This window comes from Heterodontus francisci, chromosome 24 (genome assembly GCF_036365525.1).
Source record: "Heterodontus francisci isolate sHetFra1 chromosome 24, sHetFra1.hap1, whole genome shotgun sequence".
NCBI classification, from domain to species: domain Eukaryota; kingdom Metazoa; phylum Chordata; class Chondrichthyes; order Heterodontiformes; family Heterodontidae; genus Heterodontus; species Heterodontus francisci.
In genome coordinates, this window is record NC_090394.1 from 15,555,719 (window position 1) to 15,574,320 (window position 18,602).

An 18,602-nucleotide genomic window follows, 5' to 3' on the forward strand; every position below is an offset into this window, starting at 1 on the left:
TAGACTGAAATGTAGGGGCATGATTAAGAGGTTTGCAGATGATATGAAAATTGGCCATGTGGTTGATAATGAGGTTGAAAGCTGTAGATTGCAGGAAGATATAAATGAACTGGTCAGCTGGGCAGAAAAGTAGCAAATGGAATTCATTCTGGAGGTAAGGTAAGGCATTTGGGGAGGGCAAACAAGGCAAGGGAATACACAATAAATAATAGGATGCTGAGAAGTGTAGAAGAACAGTGGGATCTGGGAGTACAAGTCTACAGATCCCTGAAGGTATCAGAACAGGTAGATAAAGTGGTTAAGAAGACATACGAGATACGTTCCTATATTAGCCAAGGCATAGAATACAAGAGCAGGGAGGTTATGCTAGAATTGTATAAAGCATTATTAAGGCCATAGCTAGAGTACTGCCTACAGCTCTCGTCATCCCATTACAGGAAGGATGTGATCGCGATAGATGGTACAGAGGAGATTTACGAGGATGGTGCCAGGAATGGAGAATTTAACTATGAGAAAAGACTGGATAGGCTGGAGTTGTTTTCTTTGGAGCAGAGGAGGCTGAAGGGAGATTAAGTTGAGGTGTATAAAATTATGAGAGGTCTAGACAGAGTGGTTAGGAAGAACCTATTTCCCTTAGCAGGGAGGTCAATAACAGGCAGCAGAAATTTAAAGTAATTGGCAGAAGAATTAGAGAGGAGTTGAGGAGTATTTTTTCACCCAGAGGGTGGTGGGGGCTGGAACTCACTGCCTGAAGGGGTAGTGGAGGCAGAAACCCTCAGCACTTTAAAAAAAAACTTGGATATGCACTTGAAGTGCCAAAACCAACAGGGCCACAGACCAAGAGCTGGGAAGTGTAAGTAGACTGGATAGCTCTTTTCCAGCCAGCACTGACATGATGGACCGAATGGCCTCCTTCTGAGCAATACATTCCTATGATTGTAAGATTGCAACACAATACACTTAGAGCAGTATTATCACTTGAGTTTCAATGGTCAGTGTGTGAAATTTCATGATCTGCCAATTCAAACTATGAAAATTATCCAGCAGTACAATATAGCTTGGGTCTTTCCAAACTTTCCTTTTTAAGTCAAATGATGTTCACTGAGGTATTGGGTGGTTACAAGGCTGTGGTTGCACTAATGTGGGGAAATTCAAGGTAGCAAACTAAGTGCTACATTAGCAGCATATCACACAAGATTAAAGAGTGTTGGCCTAAGTATGACTTTCTGACTGGAGATCGAGACCACTATAAATACTCGAAATGATAACACTGACTCGAAGACAGATTATAAATGAACTATATTATACGTACCCAAGCTTCTTGTCTTCAGTTGCTACATAGATGCATACCATGGAGCATCATAAAGTTTAAATCCTTGTTCCAATTAATTTTCACAATTTTGGAGTTGCTGATATTAACAGATCTTGCTGTCATAATCTAGGTTTTTATCCATCAGTGAGTCAAAAGTATCAAGAACAAACATTTCTAAACCACTACACCCATGAAATTCTAACAGGAAAAACCAGCAAATAATTATAACTAGGACTAAACTGCTTTGGCTTCAAAGGCAGGAATCCCAGAGCTCATGGGCTGCTTTAGGACATGCTGATAATTCTGACTTCAGACTTGGCATTGAGACCTCACCCCCAAACTTCCATCTGGCTATTTCCTCAACCTCCTCATCCTCCTGTCCCTCCAACCCCTTCCCCAACCTCCACCCCCTACCTCAACCAACCCGATCCATATCCCTCCAATTCTACTGACCCCACCCACACTCCCACCCTTCCAACACCCCCCGAAACCCCCAACCCTTTAACCCAACCACATTCCATAAACCTAACCCAACCCCACAAACTCACCCCATCCCTCCACCCCTCCCCAACCCATCCCTCCAACCCTTTTCCCCACCCCCATCCATTACTCTATTCCTCTATCCCCTCCCTCCCACTCCATCTCTCCAAGACCCACCCACCCCCACCCTATCCCTCCATCCCTTCCTCCCAGCTAAGTACACAAGCATCAAATGACTCAGGAATCGGACGTCAAAGCTAGATAGGACCCAGATCACAAGGACACTGATGCGGTGAACACCCAGCCACTACAGCCATGGAAGTGGATGCTACTAGATTATCATGAGAATTGGATGGAATACCACATTTGTTAGTGCTTTAACACATGGGGACATTTAACCATTAGCGAGTAACTCCACTGCATGGTCACGTACGCAAAAGGCAACTACACATGTCCTGTCATTTTTATAAAGAGACTGAGCCATGGGAATCCATTCTTCTCAAAATGCTTAGAAAGTGTATCCAGTAAGAAGCTGAATCACACCCTCCAAGATACTTGTTTTGGTCCCCAGTCTGTGTCGAGTTGGTTAATGTCAGCCAGGATGGAAGTATGGATGTTACAATTTAGCTCAGTGCCTTTTACAATGAGTGAAAATCAGTTCGGTGTCCTGTTCCTGATCACTTGCCATTTTGTGGAAATGCATTGTGATCACCAAGGGACAGGACTGGGTTGCTATAGCTTAATGGCCTTATTCATTGTATTGAGGCATGCATATGAATAATGGCCAGAGGATAACCAGCTCCAATGGAACCAAACCCCACCATGGAATCAAAACTTTAGAAGAGGGAATGAGAAAATTGGTGAGGCGGGGGTGGGGTGGGAATTGATGGGAAAGACAAAATAATACATCAATTGAGCTTAAATCCTGAATGTATAAGTGTTGATGGTGTAACCTTATTATAAACTAGTTATAATCAATTCTATGGTTCCAAGCCTTTGAGAAACTTGCTACATTACAGCAAACCTAATTCCCTGTTAAGGTTCTTCCTCATTCTTCTCCCCACAAAAGTATAATGGTCACCAGAAAAAATGAATTGATGCTAGAATTGTACTGTTTGAGATTGTTTAATTTATCATTCAGAACTAACAGTACTTACCCATCAAGCAGGCTACTTCAGAGAAGCAGCAATGCTGGAAAGCAAAATCACAACTGCAACCCAGGAATAAGTCCACTTAGAGATACATATGCAGGATTGTGCTGCTTACCCACACTGTTTCAGATTGTTAAAATATCCTCCAACCGGACAGCTGCCAAGATCTCGGATTTAGATTGCTGCTTTTAATATTCCTGATAATTTCTATTTACAGAATCGGAGCTTCAGATTATTAAAAGATTACTGCAGAAAAATTAGATATTTAGCAAGCATCTTGGGTAAAACAGAATTGAACCCTATTATCTTCTGAATGCTATAAATTTCTACCTCAGTCTGTGATGTTCGATTTACTTGTGCAATGAAACATGATGTTTGAGTACTCACACATGAATTACAGGCACAAAGCAAATTCAATAAAATAATAATTCTGGCAAAACAGGAAAGATCAAACAGGAAACTCCAAAGATGATTTCCTAGCAACTAGTCTTTAGTAATAGGAGCTTCTCAATTAAGGATGGGTGCAATTACTGCCCATAAAATCAAATTTGGATCAAATCCAAACTGCTTAAATTGCCATTTTCTCCTCTAGTTTAGTGACAAATAATGTGAACACTACCTCAGTTCTAAATGTTTTTAATTAACTCAAAGTTTATATAAAAATAACACTTACAAAACTCAGTTTTAAATCCAATCTAGGGAGTGGTATGACTGAGAGTTCCTAATTTGGGCTACCATTGAAGTCAAGTACTCCTTTATATAGTATTTTTAAATGGTTAGCTGAAGAGTGATGTTGGCAGAGACCTGGGAGCAGGTTGTCCACCCTCTTGATCCAAAGTGGCATGAGAAGATCCAGAAGAGCAAGTAAGGTACTACATTTAGAATGGGAGAAAAGGAGAATGGATAACATTAAGGATAAATGTTTGTTGTTCATCTCTAACCTGAAATAACACAGCCTTTGATCGGGAAACAATTATAGGAAACAGCACCTATGCTCCAGGAATGAGCAGGTTGCCACTGTGTGAAAGGAGCACTCTCCTCTGTATCACTTTACATACCACAAGCTCCATTACTATTGTGTAACTGGAAGGTGCAAGAAAATATAATTAAGAATGGGAGTACTGAATCATGAAAAGTTAGTACACACAAGTATAACATAATTAACTGGCAGTTTCCATCACAATTTTCATTTATTAGCTGCTAGACTCTGAGTTAATTTAGATGATATAGAGCCCATTATATACAGTTTTCATTTAATGCAAATTACTTGTTCCTATACTGTGCACAAGTGTAAAGAGGATATGCTTACAAGTCAACATCATATGATATTCATCCTGTTTATGATTTGATTTGACAACTCACAAACAACTTAAAACAACATGACCAATTTAACAAGGAAGAGAACTACATGGTAACTTTTTTATCTAAAGGTTTGCAAAACGTACATGGAAAGTGAATACAAATCAACATTAAAACTCATTGTATGAACAATGCATTAATCTGAGTTTATGTCAATTTTAATACTAAGTCAAGAAAAAAGTGAAAGAGATGAGGAAAAGGAGACATAAGGATTACATAGAATTAAACAGAATGTAAAGCACAGAAATGGGCCATTCAGCCCATCTGGTTTCTGCCAGTGTTTATGCTCCATACAAGCCTCCTCCCTTTTTAAAATTCTTTCATGGGATGTGGGCATCACTGGAAAGGTCAGCATTTGCAGCCTATCCCGAATTATCTTTGACAACTGTGGCTTGCTAGACCATTTCAAAGAGCAGTTAAGAGTCGACCACATTGCTGTAGATCTGGAGTCACATGCAGGCCAGACCAGGGAAGGACAGTAGACTTCCTTCCCTAAAGGACATTAGTGAGTTTTTTTTTTACAACTATCTATCATAGTTTCATGGTACCATTACTGAGACTAGCTTGCAATTCCAGATTTTTATTATTTCATTAAATTCCACCAGCTGCCATGGTGGGATTTGAACCCATGTCCCCAGGGCCTCTGGATTACTAGCTCAGTGACATTACCACTACGCCACTGTCTCCCCTTCATTTAGCCTTATCATCATATTCCTCTATTCACTAACTTGATGGAGCTCTTTGATTAAATAACAGAGGACTGATGATGGTAGTGCAGTTGCAGTATATATAGACTTTCAAAAGGTATTTGACAAAGTACCACATAATAGACTTCTTAGCAAAATTGAAACCCATGGGAATAAAGGGGCAATGGCAGCTGAATAAGAAACTGGCAAAGGGACAGAGAGCAGAGAGTAATGGTGAATGGTCATTTTTCAGACTGGAGGGATGTGCGCAGAGGGTAACTACTAGGGGTCGCTGTTGGAACTACTTACTAATATATATTCATGACTGAACTTGTATATACAAGGCATAATTTCAAAGTTTGCAAAAGTACAGTAAACAAAGAGAAGGACAAGGACAGATTGGTAAAATGGGCAGACACGCGGCAGATAAAATATAACACGGAGAAGTGTGAGGTGATTAATCTGGTAGGAAGATTGAGGGGAGGCAATATAAACTAAATGATACAATTTTAAAGGGTGTGCAGGAACAGGGAGACCTGCAGTATATGTAGATAAATCTTTGAAGGTAGCAGGACAAGTTGACAAGGTTGTTGAAAAGGCAAATGGGATCCTTGGCATTAAAAATAGAGGCACAGTGAACAAAAGCAAGGAGGTTCTGCAAAACCTTTATAAAACACTAGTTAGGCCTCAGCTGGAGTATTGTGACCAATTTTTGGGCACTAATTCTGGGAAGTCAAAGTCTTCCAGAGGGTGCAGAGGAGATTTACTAGAATGATATCAGGGATAAAAGTCCTCAGTTATTCATTAGCTGATGGCACAAGGACTAGGGGACACAGATTTAAGATTTTGGGCAAGAAATGCAAGAGGGTATTGGAGGAAGGACTTTTTTATGCAGTGAGTGATAATGACCTGGAACTCGCTGCTTATGAGGGTGGTGGAAGTAGAGATGATCAATGACTTCAAAAGGAAATTGGATGGGCACTTAAGGGAAATAAACTTGCAGGGCTATGGGGATACAGCAGGGGAATGGGACTGACTGGAATTCTCGACAGATTTGGCATGAACTTGATGGGCCAAATGGCGTCCTTCTGTGCTGTAATCAGTTACATGGAGAGACTAAAGAAACAGGGGTCGTTCTCCTTAGAGCAGAGGTGGTTAAGGGGAGATTTGATAGAGATGTTCAAAATCATGAAGGGTTTTGATAGAGTAAATTGGGAGAAACTTTTTCCAGTGGGAGAAGGATCAGTAACCAAATGACAGGAATTTAAGGTAATTGGCAAAAATAAAAGAGGCGGTATGAGGAAAGAAAATACACAGCAAGTTGTTATAATCTGAATGCACTCACAATGGTAATGGTGGAACTAATGGTGATGTCGTCCTGCTAATGGACCAATCAGTTAAGTCAGCATGTATACAAATACCATGATGTCATGGTATTGCACGCTGAGATTTTTCCCCCTACTGACTTTTCTTGAGAAAAGGTTGCCAAGTATGCTAATGTGATTCTTTCCCATTCATCATCAGTTAAAGCAAGTGGTGCAAAAACTATTCCAAAAAAAAAGCTAACGCTAAGTAACAGAATGGTGTGCCACATTAGTTGGTTTGCCTACACTAAAAACTAATATCTGCATTTGGTCTTTATCAGTTTCTAACAACAAGTCATGCTATTTTACTGAATCCACACACAATATTGAAACAATAATGTATTCACTTGTGTACTGTGTTAGGGAGCTGAGGTGTGGCAGAACACAGTCTAGATCCATCAATTAGCTGATCTTTCCGTTTCCACAATAGTGCATGCTCATTATTGTTATTTGATCAGGCATTCTTCACATTTTGGAAGAACACAGCAGTTACATTTTCCTGCAGCACACTGGGTTACTGAGGCACCATCTGTCTCCTGGGTTCTACCCTAATGACTTCTGAATATCCTCAGTTGAGTCTGAAAGGACGGTGAAGCACCAATCTGAATGCAGGACTGTCCACAGATTACACCAAATGCATCAGGCACCTGTTGCTGTAGCTTCAACCCATTGTAATTCAGGTTAAACAGATAGGCATAGGAAATAATGTATAAATATGCTATTAAAAGTATTTTATATGGTTATTACTGTTCTAACTATAAAATAATGTTTATATGTTGAATAGTATATATTGTGAAAAGTTTAGCAAATTCAGGTAAATAGCAACAAGACCCAATAACAGTCAATGGCATGGAGTTTAAAGAGTCAGTACTGCCCAACCTACCTGCCAGCTGGGGTCTGCGTGCCTGTAATAGCAGAAATTATCAGTGATCCAGTTATAGATGGCAGACAAGGTGATTTTACTCTTCTTACTAGCTTGCATAGCCATGCAGATGAGAGTGGCATAGGAGTAGGGTGGTTTCACATGGGGGTTTGTCTTGTAGTCTACATCCTCGACCGGGCTCTGGGAAGGAGGGTGAGCCTGGATCAAGGTCTTGGTGCCGGTGGCTGCCGAGGTGGGCTTGCCCAGGCTGAGGGGCATCCCGGTGGCAGCCGTGTCCCCGGCTGGAGGGGAAGCAGGGGCATCCGAGCCGGGGAAATGCTGCTTACAGTGATGCTGAGCACTGGGAGGCTTCTCCAGGTTCGCACTCAGAATGGAAAAGTCTTGCAGCCACTGCAGGCTGGTCAAACTGTCATCCAGGTTCACGGCCCCGTTCACATTCTCCTGGTCCTCTGGGTGAAGCATCATCCAATTCTCCTTAAATTTCGTGGCGATTTCTGGTGTGGTCAGAACAGGCATCGTTTATAGTCAGGCTCTGAATTAGAAACGAGTGATTTCACTCACTCGCTCCCTCTTTTACAACTGTGAAATCGAAAGGATTAGCAAGGTTTAGTCATTATACGAAACTGAAAAGAAAAAAAAATAATGCAGAATTACAAATATGCAGAATGTAAATGCTGGATTTTTCCATGCGCGATTCAGAATGTAAGCGAGCCGGTGTAAAACAGGACTATCCAAATACTACAAAAGCTGCTAAAAAAAAACTTTGTAAGAAAATTCGCAGTTGCGAGGCGATGGACTTGAGTTACAGGCTTCATGATTATTTCAAACCGATTGAATATTTTCCGTAGGCAAGTGTAAAATGTAGGAGGAATGAATACTGCCTTCAACTGCAGCGGGCTCAGAAACTAACCAGGATTATATCAACATCATTCACATTTCGTATCTTTAACACCATCAGGCATGATCTTTATAAACCCGTCAAATAGTCAGAATGGCTAAAACGCCAAGACCCTAAAGCTGCTGTTACTGTAGTTTGGATTCTGCAGTAAGTTGTTACTTTCACCGGGAACCTGTTGCGTTTAGAACAAGTGCTGCAGTCTCACCTGATGCTGAAATCCTTGAGTAAACGCAAACTCCCCAAAAGGAAGATCTGCAAGTTCAAAGTAAATGTTCTTCAATTTGTTAAAAATACTTCTTGATGCCTCGGAGGGAGTTGGCATCAAACCCGTGGTTGCAGAGGGAGAAAAAACCCTTCTTCGGTGCTGGAATGGTGTGATCAGCCGGGCTTACATTTGCCCAGTTTGCGGGGGTTATTAAAAAGCAGGGGCTCTAGAGGATCACCTCTCCTTTCCCACGGCAGCTCAGCTACTTTATACGCCTTTAAACAGATCGCGGGCAGCTGATTGGCCGCCGGTTTCCAGGTTTCACCTTTCACTACTGCCAATGACGCGAGGCAGAGCTGCAACTCAGGGAGCGTCGCCAAATGCACGTTTCCAACCAAAGAGCTGAATCTGCCATTCTCCCTAAAGCACCGTCAAACCAAATGAACTGTTCTTGCAAACCTCTCCAATTTGCACCACCAACCATTCCGCCCTTGGCACAATTTAGACGTTCCCAACGGAATTCTCCATTTGTACAATACCAACAAACTATCCCTAGCATCCTTTCCCATCTACATATTACCAACCAACTGTGTCTGAAATTACCCCCAAAATCCCCATATTCTCAACCCATCCTGGCAATCTAAGTCAAATTAACTGTACACCCCCAAATTTAAATAAACTTCTGTGGCTCTCTGTATTAGCAGTCAAACTTACCTGGAGCATACAAGTCAACTTATTCCATCAAATTCTGGTTACACTAAGATTATTTATTCCATGTGTCCCCCATGGCATTGCTCATTGGTGTGTCAAAGGATAAGGACATTTTCAGGTTCCAACTTTATTGAGGAAGAGGTTCCAAATATGAAATGGATTTTTTGATTGTCTCAAATTTGTGAGGAACCACTAGAAAAGCATTTGGCGCATGTCAAATACATGTAAAGTATAACTCACATGTATGCAGGCCTCTTCATATAATAGACACTAGCTCTACTCAAATATAGCAGTGAAATTAATCTAAAATGGATGAGAATGTCTTTTCTTCATTGTAAATAAAATTTCATAAAATGTTTATGTAATGTGATAAAAAGAAAAATAAACTTAAAATGTTAGAACTCTAAGATAATGTTGGAATTATGGGACAAATGTAATTTTTAGCAGTAAGCGGCTGTAAATGGAAAATGCTGATTAACATTTTTGTGTATAAATCTTTAAACAAAATTGCTTTGAAGATCTGATAAAGGGTTTTAGATGCTGAAAGACATGTTGTGTTTTTCAGATTTTTCTATTAATTGATACAAACATTTCTAGATGATTATATGTTCAAACTAGCTTTTACAATTCCAAGCTTCCTTTCCACAAGTCTGCACAATGTTTGAGACAAAATATTTTAGGATACCAGAGGCTCATTTTTGCTCTTTACTTTTAAGTTTGCCTGGAGATCACCAAAGTAACAAACTTCTTAAAATGACTCTAGTTTTAATAGCAGTATAGGTTTGAGAGGCAGTATCTTCATGAAACATTATTTTACTTTTGTTTTATTTTGAAAGGAAAAAGTCAGAAGAGCTGCATCTCATTCTCAACACAAATATGTCACATGTAAACAAATGAAAAAGTGCAGCAATTATTTCAGGAGGGCAATGTTTTTCAAAACATAGCAGAAAGACAGGGCAATAGATATCATTACTCTTGTTTTTTTTATGTTTAGACATTTCAAAGTTTATGTCAAATTAACCAACACATCACACTTCAGAAAGATTTTTTACAGAAGTCTAAAAAAGCATATTGGGTGTTAAAATCGTCATTTTTATTGGCATTTGAAATGCTTCCTATGCTTGCAGGAAAGGTGACTGCAGACTGATACAGACAACAGTGTCTAGGCTGCCATCTTCTGGAAACAATATGCACTGTTCGGCATCATAACATTTATTAGACACTAAAGGGGGCGATGTTAACCCTATATACCTGGTGGAATCCTGGCAGGTGGGCAGTTAAAAATGTCCAGGTTATTAATAATAATCCTTCAGCCCTCTGGTTCCTGCTGACCGCTGATTTTATGTAGGTTACTGGAAGGGTGATCGAAACCTTCTATAAATATGCAGAACAGGCTGCAACAACAACTTATATTGATATAACACCTTCACTGTAATAAAATGTCCCAAGGTGCTTCACAGGAGCATTATAAAACAAAATATGATACTGAGCCACATAAGGAGAAATTAGGTCAGATAGCCAAAAAAATTGATCAAAAATGTAGGTTTTAAGGAGTGTCTTAAAGGAGGAAAGTGAGGTGGAGAGGCAGAGAGGTGTAGGGAGGGTATTCCAGAGTGAGGTGGAGAGGCAGAGAGGTTTAGGGAGGATATGCCAGAGTGAGGTGGAGAGGCAGAGAGGTGTAGGGAGGATATGCCAGAGCTTGGGGCCTAGACACCTGAAGGCACATTCATGAATGGTGGAGCGATTAAAATTGGGGATGGACAAGAGGCCAGAATTAGAGGAGTGCAGATAACTCGGAGGGTTGTTGGGCTGGAGGAGATTACAGAAACAGAGAGGGGCAAGGCCATCGAGGGATTTGAAAACAAGGATGAGAATTTTAAAATCAAAACGGGTTAAAATCCTGGAACTCCCTTCCTAACAGCACTGTGGGTGTACCTAAACCCCAAGGACTGCAGCGGTTCAAGAAGGCAGCTCACCACCACCTTCTCAAGGGCAATTATGGATGGGCAATAAACCTTAAAAGTCGCCAACCGATCACCTACCTGCTCACCTAATTAATGCCTCTGGGATTCAACTCTGAACTCTCATTGTCTCTGGCTCCCTCTCCTGGATTGCTGCTTGTTCTGTAAAACACCAGAACAGCACATCCTCCCTCATTGCACCGAATTCCCACACTTACTAAATTCCCAGGTGAGGAAATGTGTCACGCAGCACTCAGTCAAGCAGAACCAGGAGACGCCCTGGAACACTCTTCCCCACATCTAACTTTGTGCCAGCGGCCAGCCAAGAGTCACCCAATTTTCCACAGCCCAGCAGCCATTCATTTCCCAGCTGGAATGGGTGGGAAATCAGCCAGCCGGCAGCACGTTAAAATCGCTCTGGTCTCACTCTGCTGCAGGCAGCAAGAATATTAACCCTTCAATGCAGTTTCCCTTTGGAAACACACTAGGAGTTAAGATCCAACCCTAAATCTGCCCAAAACTTCAAGCAGGGCAATAGCTTTACTTTGCAGCTTTGGCAAATTAATTTATAGTTTAACTCAAAGTATTGCACAGGAAATTGGTTAAAAAGGTCAGTGTAAATATTTTTGAAGGTCTGTTTAGCTACCTACATTATTCCTGTGTCAGTCTGAACATGGTATTAATTCCATGGTATTATCGGTGATATGGTTAGTAAGGACCAGATGTCAGATTCAGAACAAGCACAGATGCTAGTGTCATGCAGGCCCCCACCTGCCAAGAATGAGGCACATTGGTTTTGTCATATGAACATTGATTTTTTAATTGTTGCTGGAATGAGGAAATGACTTATTTATTTATTAATTTAGAGATACAGCACTGAAAAAGGCCCTTCAGCCCACCGAGTCTGTGCCGACCATCAACCACCCATTTATACTAATCCTACATTAATCCCATTACCCTCTCACATCCCCACCTTCCCTCAATTCCCCTACCACCTACCTATACTAGGGGCAATTTATAATGGCCAATTTACCTATCAACCTTTGGCAGTGGGAGGAAACCGGAGCACCCGACGAAAACCCACTCAGTCACAGGGAGAACTTGCAAACTCCGCACAGGCAGTACCCAGAATCAAACCCGGGTCGCTGGAGCTGTGAGGCTGCAGTGCTAACCACTGCACAGATCAGCCGTGGCTGGAAAAAAACATTTGCATACTAACAGACGGTGCTTGTGTGGACAAAGGACCATTCCCTGACACATTCAACCCATAATGGATGTTGATCACCGGACAGTGAGGGGGTGGGGAAGCGCATTCCAGGGCCTGCTGAGGTGATGCAATCCACAGGGGGCCAGGACTGGATGGAGCAGCTGGTCACTTGACTAACTGGCTGTTCCAGGGTCTTTTGAACTAGCCACAGAGAGTTTTGACAAAAAAAAGACTGTTTGCTCCTGGACTGAGAAGATCTCTCCTGTCTGCTCCCATCTCTTTCTCACAAGCCTCTGAATCCACTGAAGACACATGAACCCCCAGAGAGAAAAGTCTCCTACAGCGAACAATATTTAAGTCAACGAAAAGCAAGATCTCCCTGCAATCAAGGACATGACAGTGAGCTCGAAGAACCGTAACAACAATTCCTCAGATATTGCCTCAAACTTTTCCACTTTATTTTTCTTCTGCTGTTTTCTGTCTCTATTTGCATGTGTGTATCGCATATGCATGCTAGCATGGATGCACCGTGTATCCGTCGGCGTCAACCAAATTAGAGTTTAAGTTCAAGTTTAATAAATTTCAACCTTTTTTCTTTAAATATAAGAAAACCTGTTTGGCTAGTTTCTTTGCCTAATAATTGGAAGTTAATGAATAAAGATTCACCAAGGGGGAGCTAAAAACACGGTGTGTTTAAAGTAAAACCCTGTTATGGTAAGACCAGGCGAAGACTGAGAGGGACCCCTAGACCCCTTTCTCACTGGATCGTAACACTAGTCAATACCATCCAGACCAAAAACTGAACAATATATTGATATGATTCTAACAAAATGTAACTAAGGAAGTTGAACAAAGTAAAATTCAAAAATAAAAATTTTAACTTAAATTTTAACTAACGAGATATTAAGAGCAAATTCAGTCAGAGTGTCAGCTGCTGACACCTACTCAGTTTGAACTGGAAGAATGGAATAGAGTCTTTACAGGAAGCGGAGGGAAATGAAGTGTAGTCGAGGTAGTTGTGGGGTCAGTTGGCTAATAGTCATCTGATACACCCTGGGCTACTCCTCAATCAACCTCAATGCAAGAAGCAAGCACAGTGCAGATGCAAGCTTGATGGAAGGCAAGATGACATGAGTTCTGCTGCAGAGGACTCAGATGAGCACTTCAGTTCGGCAGACGAGAGAAGGCGGCTAATGGATATGCACAACAAAATACTTAGTGCATTGGGAATCCTGCCAGAAATCCTGCGTTCACCATCAAGGAACACAAGGGAGTCCAGCACCAACTTGGCAGAGGGCTTTGCGCAAAGCTTGGAGCCCATCCTTTCCAACATAGAAGTGGTGGATAACTCCATTTGCATCCTTGTGGACACAACCAGTAAGTAGCATCTGATGGCGATTATTGCAACTTCCAATGCAACACAGGCAGCAGCCACCCAACATCTGAGTGCTGCAGTGGAAGCTCAGACTGCTGTCATGCAATGTCAGCTTGTTGCAACCTCAGATTGTTGCCATCATAGCTGTGGATTACATGTTCAAAGGGGCTTGCATGGTGTCACTGCCTGTGCCGAAATGGTGCACGGAGGGTGGAGGGTGAGCCTTCTAGGACCGTGTTGCTTAAGGTCATCCTGCAAGGCCATCTGCAGTCTCCCAGCTGAAAGTCAGCAGCCCTCCACCAGCCATGCTGCAGCCACTGGGGTAGCACTGAGTAGGAGCACTAGGACTGGCAAAGGCACTGGCAAGATGCAGAATGTACTCTGGGTGGGAGACTTCAATGTCCATCACCAAGAGTGGCTCAGTAGCACCACTACTAACCTAGCTGGCCGAGTCCTAAGTGTCTGCAGCAGGAGGTGAGGGAACCAACAAGAGGGAAAAATATACTTGGTCTCATCCTCACTAATCTGCCTGCCGCAGGTGCATCTGTCCATAACAGTATTGGTAGGAGTGATCACCGCACGGTCCTTGTGGAGTCAAAGTCCCATCTTCACATTGAGGATACCCTCCATCGCGTTTTGTGGCACTACCATCATGCTAAATGGGATAGATTTCGAAGACATCCAGCAATGCAAAACTGGGCATCCATGAGGTGCTGTGGTTCATCATCAGCAGCAGAATTGTACTCAACCACAATCTGTAATCTCATGGCCCGGCATATCCTCCACTCTACCATCAAGACGGGGGACCAACGCTGGTTCAATGAAGAGTGCAGGAGGGCATGCCAGGAGCAGCACCAGGCATACCTCAAAATGAGGTATCAACCTGGTGAAGATACAACACAGGGCTACTTGCAGGCCAAACTGCGTAAGCAGAATGCAATAGACAGAGCTAAGCGATCCCATAACCAACAGATCAGATCTAAGCTCTGCAGTCCTGCCACGTCCAGTTGTGAATGGTGGTGGACAATTAAACAACTAACTGGAAGATGTGGCTCCACAAATATCCCCATCCACAATGATGGGGGAGCCCAGCACATCAGTGCAAAAGATAAGGTTGAAGCATTTACAACAATCTTCAGCCAGAAGTGCCGAGTGGATGATCCATCTCGGCCTCCTCCTGAAGTCCCCAGCATCACAGAAACCAGACTTCAGCCAATTCGATTCATTCCGTGTGATATCAAGAAACGACTGAAGGCACTGGACACTGCAAAAGCTATGGGCCCTGACAATATTCCGGCAATAGTACTGAAGACCTGTGCTCCAGAACTTGCCGCGCCCCTAGCCAAGCTGTTCCAGTATAGCTACAATACTGGCATCTACCCTACAATGTGGAAAATTTCCCAGGGTGTCCTGTACACAAAAAGCCAGACAAATCCAACCTGGCCAATTACCGCCCCATCAGTCTACTCTCAATCATCAGTAATATGATGGAAGGTGTCATCAACAGTGCTTTCAAGTGGTACTTGCTTAGCAATAACCTGCTCATTGATGCTCAGTTTGGTTCCACCAGGGCCACTCAACTCCTGACCTCACTACAGCCTTGGTTCAAACATGGACAAAAGAGCTGAACTCAAGAGGTGAGGTGCGAGTGATTGCCCTTGCCATCAAGGCAGCATTTCACTGAGTATGACATCAAGGAGCCCTAGCAAAATTGGAGTCAATGGAAATCAGGAGGAAAACCCTCCGCTGGCTGGAATCATACCTAGCTCAAAGGAAGATGGTTGTGGTTGTTGGAGGTCAATCATCTCAGCTCCAGTACATCACTGCAGGAGTTCCTCAGGGTAGTGTCCTAGGCCCAACCATCTTCAGCTGCTTCATCAATGACCTTCCTTCAATCATAAGTTCAGAAGTGGGGATGTTCGCTGATGATTGCACAATGTTCAGCACCATTCATGACTCCTCAGATACTGAAGCAGTCTGTGTAGAAATGCAGCAAGACCTGGACAATATCCAGGCTTGGACTGATAAGTGGCAAGTAACATTTGTGCCACACAAGTGCCAGGCAATGACCTTTTCAAACAAGAGAAAATCTAACCATCTCCCCTTGACATTCAACAGCATTACCATCACTGAATCCCCCACTATCAACATCCTAGAGGTTATCATTGACCAGAAACTGAACTGGAATAGCCACATAAATACCGTGGCTACAAGAGCAGGTCAGACGCTAGGAATCCTGTTTTGAGTAACTCACCTCCTGACTCCCCAAAGCCTGTCCACTATCTACAAGGCACAAGTCAGGAGTGTGATGGAATACTCTCCACTTGCCTGGATGGGTGCAGCTCCAACAACACTCAAGGAGCTTGACACCATCCAGGACAAAGCAGCCCGCCTGATTGGCACCCCATCCACCAACTTAAACATTCACTCCCTTCACCACTGACGCACGGTGACAACAGTGTGTACCATCTACAAGATGCACTGCAGCAACGCACCAAGGCTCCTTCGACAGCACCTTCCAAACCCGCGACCTCTGCCACCTAGAAGGACAAGAGCAGCAGATGCATGGGAACACCACCACCTGCAAGTTCCCCTCCAAGCCACACACCATCCTAACTTGGAACTATTTCACTGTTCCTTCATTGTTGCGGGGTCAAAATCCTGGAACTCCCTTCCTAACAGCACTGTGGGTGTCCCTACCCCACATGGACTGCAGCAGTTCAAGAAGGCAGCTCACCACCACCTTCTCAAGGGCAATTAGGGATGGGCAATAAATGCTGGCCTAGCCAGCGATGCCCACATCCCAAGAACAAACATAAAAAAATGATCGGCACGAAGGAATGCAGAAGAGTGATTAGTTTACATTTGTACGCAATATGGAATGATTTCATTTTTAAATTTCGTTTTGAATGTTTATTTTGTGCTGGCTTTTATTTGTGCATTGTGGCCAAGCAGACACTTGTGATAGTCATGTTTTTTATTCATTCCTGGGATGGGAGCATCGCTGGCAAGGCCAGCATTGATGCCCATCTCTAATTACATTTGAGAAGTTGATGGCGAGCCACCTTCTAGAACTGTTGCAGTCCACGTGGTGTAGGTACACTCACAGTACTGTTAGTCAGTGATAGAAAGAAGGTAACGAGTGGGGAATTGGGGTTCCGGTTACTGGTATCACACTTGGATAACTTCCTTACAGACAGCCCGGCCAGAAAGGGGCTGTCTAGATTGTCTCTTCCCTTCTTCCTCCTCCTCCTGCTCCTCAACTGCTCACTCGCCATATAGCTCTTGGAAAGGGTTGACCCTCGTGATGATGAGGTTGTACAGCGGGCAGCAGACCACATGAATCTTGACATGCATTCTACCAAGTGCAGTAAGGCTCCTCCATAGCAGTCCAAGCAGCAGAAACATTGCTTCAGCACACCAATTGTCCACTGTCACTTTTCGTGTGGTCGCCTGCCTTTCATTGTATGCATACTGCCCACATGTCCATGGGTTCCACTCCAGGAATATCAGCCATAATGTCCGTGGATAGCCTTTGTCACCTGATAGCCACCCTTTGGTTTTCTGTGGTGGCTCAAATGCAGATGGCACAGTGGACTGCTGCAGAATGAAGGCATTGTGACTGCTGCCAGGAAAGCAGGCATTGACTTACATGATTCGAGCTGTCTATGGTCACACACCAGCTGGACATTGAGGGAGTGGAATCCCTTTTGTTTCTGGTATAGGGTTGAGTTAACATTAAGTCATAGAATCATGAATGGTTACAGCACAGACGGAGGCCATTTGGCCTGTCATGTCCCTGCTGACATTCTGAAAGAGCAACCCAACTAGTCCCACTTACCCGCACTTTCCCAGTAGCCCAATAATTTTTTTTTCTCTTCAGATTATCCAATTCTCTCTTGAAAGGCACAATTAAATCTGCCTCCACCACACTCTCAGGCAGTGCATTCCAGATCCTAAACACTTGCTGCATCAAAAAGATTTTCCTCATCTCGTAATTGGTTCTTTTGCCAATCACCTTAAATCACCTTGTCTCTGGCATGAGAGTCTCAGTGGCCTCCCCTTATTCAACAGTGGATGGCAAACTGCAAAATGTTGCAAATATCTCCAGCTCCAGCCCTTCCACCAACAGGAACAGTTTTTCTCTATCTACTCTGTCTAGACCCCTCATGATTTTGAACACCGCTATCAAATCTCCTCTCAATCTTCTCTTCTCTAAAGAGAACAGCCCCAGCTTCTGCAAACTATCCTAGGAACTGAAGTCCCTCATCCCTGGAACCATTCTCATAAATCTTTTCTGCACCTTCTTCAAAGCTTTCTCATCTTTCCCAAAGTTCATGCCCAGAATTGGACACAATACTTCAGTTGAGACTGAACCAGTGTTTTACAAATGTTCATCATAACTTCCTTGCTTACGCTTGACCTCTATTTATGAAGCCCAGGATCCCGTATACATTTTTTAACCACTTTCTCAACCTGCCCTGCCACTTTCAACAATTTGTGCACATATACCCCCAGATCTCTATGTTCCTCCAGCCCCTTTAGAATTGTACCCTTTATTTTGCCTCTCTTTATTCTTCCTATCAAAATGTACCACTTTACACTTCTCTGCATTGAATTTCACTGGCTACATATCTGCCCTTTCCACCAGCCTGCCCATGCAAACTATCACCAATCTCCTCACAGTTCACAATAACTACACACAAAGTGATTTACATGCAGTCAATGTCACCTTGCACCATGGGGAAGCCTGCAATTCTACTGAAGCTGTGTGCTCAACTCCGTTTGCTTGTCTCTGGCATGAGAGTCTCCCCTTATGCAACAGTGGATGGCAAAACTGCAAAATGTTGCAAATATCTCCAACTCCAGCCTAGAAGGATCCAAATGCATAAGTGTTCATGGCCGCAGTCACCTTCACAGCAACTGACAGTGCGGTCCTTTCCCTGCTCTGAGTTGTGGCTGCAGCAGGTGGCAGATTTCAGTGATGAAGCCCTTAGTGAAGTGCAAATC

General features: G+C 43.1%; 1 protein-coding gene across 2 annotated transcripts in view; it reads right to left on the reverse strand.

Annotated features, from left to right (window-relative positions):
- foxj1b (forkhead box J1b) overlaps positions 1-8,581 on the reverse strand; it is a 48,888-nt gene extending 40,307 nt beyond the window's left edge. Inside the window, exons 1-2 of one of the 2 annotated variants that reach the window (XM_068055696.1) lie at positions 8,339-8,581; positions 7,236-7,814 (exon numbers count right to left, since the gene is read on the reverse strand). In XM_068055696.1, the coding sequence (XP_067911797.1) occupies positions 7,236-7,751 (516 nt within the window). In that variant the 5' untranslated portion in view covers positions 7,752-7,814; positions 8,339-8,581. Of the gene's footprint in view, positions 1-7,235; positions 7,859-8,338 lie in introns of both variants that reach the window. The other variant, XM_068055697.1, reaches the window with a different exon arrangement.
- Between the last annotated feature and the right edge of the window lie 10,021 nt (positions 8,582-18,602).